Source organism: Dipodomys ordii, unplaced genomic scaffold, assembly GCF_000151885.1.
Source record: "Dipodomys ordii isolate 6190 unplaced genomic scaffold, Dord_2.0 Scaffold71, whole genome shotgun sequence".
Lineage (NCBI taxonomy): Eukaryota > Metazoa > Chordata > Mammalia > Rodentia > Heteromyidae > Dipodomys > Dipodomys ordii.
Window position 1 is genome coordinate 362,246 of NW_012267287.1, and position 1,726 is coordinate 363,971.

At 56.0% G+C, this 1,726-nt stretch overlaps 2 protein-coding genes across 2 annotated transcripts in view; one reads left to right on the forward strand and one right to left on the reverse strand.

Moving 5' to 3' along the window:
* Positions 1-920, reverse strand: part of Dgkq (diacylglycerol kinase, theta 110kDa) — a 24,454-nt gene extending 23,534 nt beyond the window's left edge. The window contains exons 1-2 of the mRNA XM_013023863.1: positions 905-920; positions 591-670 (exon numbers count right to left, since the gene is read on the reverse strand). Coding sequence (XP_012879317.1) covers positions 591-670; positions 905-920 — 96 coding nt within the window. The remainder of the gene's footprint in view (positions 1-590; positions 671-904) is intronic.
* A 390-nt stretch (positions 921-1,310) lies between these two features.
* Positions 1,311-1,726, forward strand: part of Idua (iduronidase, alpha-L-) — a 28,823-nt gene continuing 28,407 nt past the window's right edge. Inside the window, exon 1 of the mRNA XM_013023864.1 lies at positions 1,311-1,337. Within this exon, the coding sequence (XP_012879318.1) occupies positions 1,311-1,337 (27 nt within the window). The remainder of the gene's footprint in view (positions 1,338-1,726) is intronic.

Sequence of the window (1,726 nt, forward strand, 5' to 3'; positions counted from 1 at the left end):
TGTGGCTCAAGTGGTAAAGCACTTGCCTTGAGCTGAAGAGCTGAGGGACAGCACCCAGGCCCAGAGTTCAAGACCCACAACCTACCAAAAAAAAAAGGAAGGAAGAAAAAAAGAAAAGGAAAGAAAGTCTCAGAGGCTTTCCTGCCCAGGCTGGCATCAAATGGTGATCATCAGATCTCAGCCTCCTGAGTGGCTAGGATTATAGGCGTGAGCCTATAACTTAGCACCCAGCTAAGTTATTTTTATTTTGAAAAAAAAAATATTCCCAGGCATGAAATGTGGCTTGTAGTAGAGTCCTTGCCTAGCATGCCTGGAGCCCTGGGTTCAATTCATCAATATGATATAAACAGAAAAGTGGAAGTGGCTCTGTGGCTCAAGTGGCAGAGTGCTAGCCTTGAGCAAAAGCAGCTCAGGGACAGTGCCCAGTGAGTTCAAGCCCCTGAGATCTACTCAGGGTGCACTGCATACCTTCAGCTCTTTCCTTTTAGTTGCTGAGCAAGATTCTATCCTTTCCTTCCTAACCACATTGTAGCTAAACTGACACACGAGGGTCTGCAAGGGTCCGTCACTTGCACTTCCCCCACACTTACCCGCACCAGACTGGGAGCCACAGACGTACATGGGGTCTTCACCTGTTTCAGGCACTTCTCGTGGGACATAAAGTTGCAGGCTGTGGGGAAGAGAGCCGCATGAGTCTCTGTATGGCCCAGGAGGAAAGTAGAGTCAGTGCTCAGACTTGGCCCCCAGAACCAAGAGCCACAGTGGAGCCGGGATCCCAGGAGATGAGAAGGAATCTTCCCCTGGCACCCAGCTCACTCCAGCCTGGAAGGCATGGTAGTCCTGATCATCACACACACCTCACACCTTCAGTGCTCTGGCAAGCGAGGAGCCTCTCTTCCCACACCCTGGCTGGGCCCCATTTGCCCAGATCCCAACTCGCTCTGGACTCTCTGCCCAGAAAGGGCTCTGCATCCATACCTAAGCACTAACCTAGTTAGTCACTGAGCTGTTCTGCCTCTGGACTGTGAGAGTTCTTGACCCTGCAGACCCACAATCCTATGGAGTCACATTTGTGAAGGGGACCTGGAGCTTGTCTCTCCCCCTCTATAGGGATCCTGGGTCTTATCTCCATATTGATCAGACTAAGACCTGGAGCTCTGCTTGCCTTTCAGCTGTGTGATGAATTCAAGGGTCTAGTCTTCTACCCATAGCTCTCCTTTCCACCTCTCACCTGTGCATGAGATTACCAAAGTCTAGCCTCAGACCCAGAGCTGGCTCAGCCGTAGCGTCTGCCTGAGTGGATTTCCCTGATGGTTCTAGAGGACGGGCAGGGCAGGGCAATGCTTTTGATCAGATAGAAAACCAGGGAGACTCACTCCCACGCCACGGGCCACTAGCAGAGAGCATCCCCACACTAGCTAGCCTTCTGGGCCAGTCCCACCTCCGGCCCTGTCAAGGTCCCCGTGTCCCCAGTCTGGGGTGTGGCCCGCAGGGCCTGCTGGCAGGAGGAAGGGCCACAGAGGACCGGCTGTGCCCAGGAGGCAGCGGAGGGAGAGCCGTCTCCGGCCTGGCCGGCTGGGTGGGGTCCATCTTGGGCTGCCACTCCCGGTGGCGCGGGTGCCCGGTGCCCGGGCGCAGCCGGCTGAGACCCCTCCGCGCAGGCAGAGAGCAGCCGCGCCCCACCCTTGCTGTCCCGCGGGGACCCAGAGGCGGCCCCGAGCGCGGG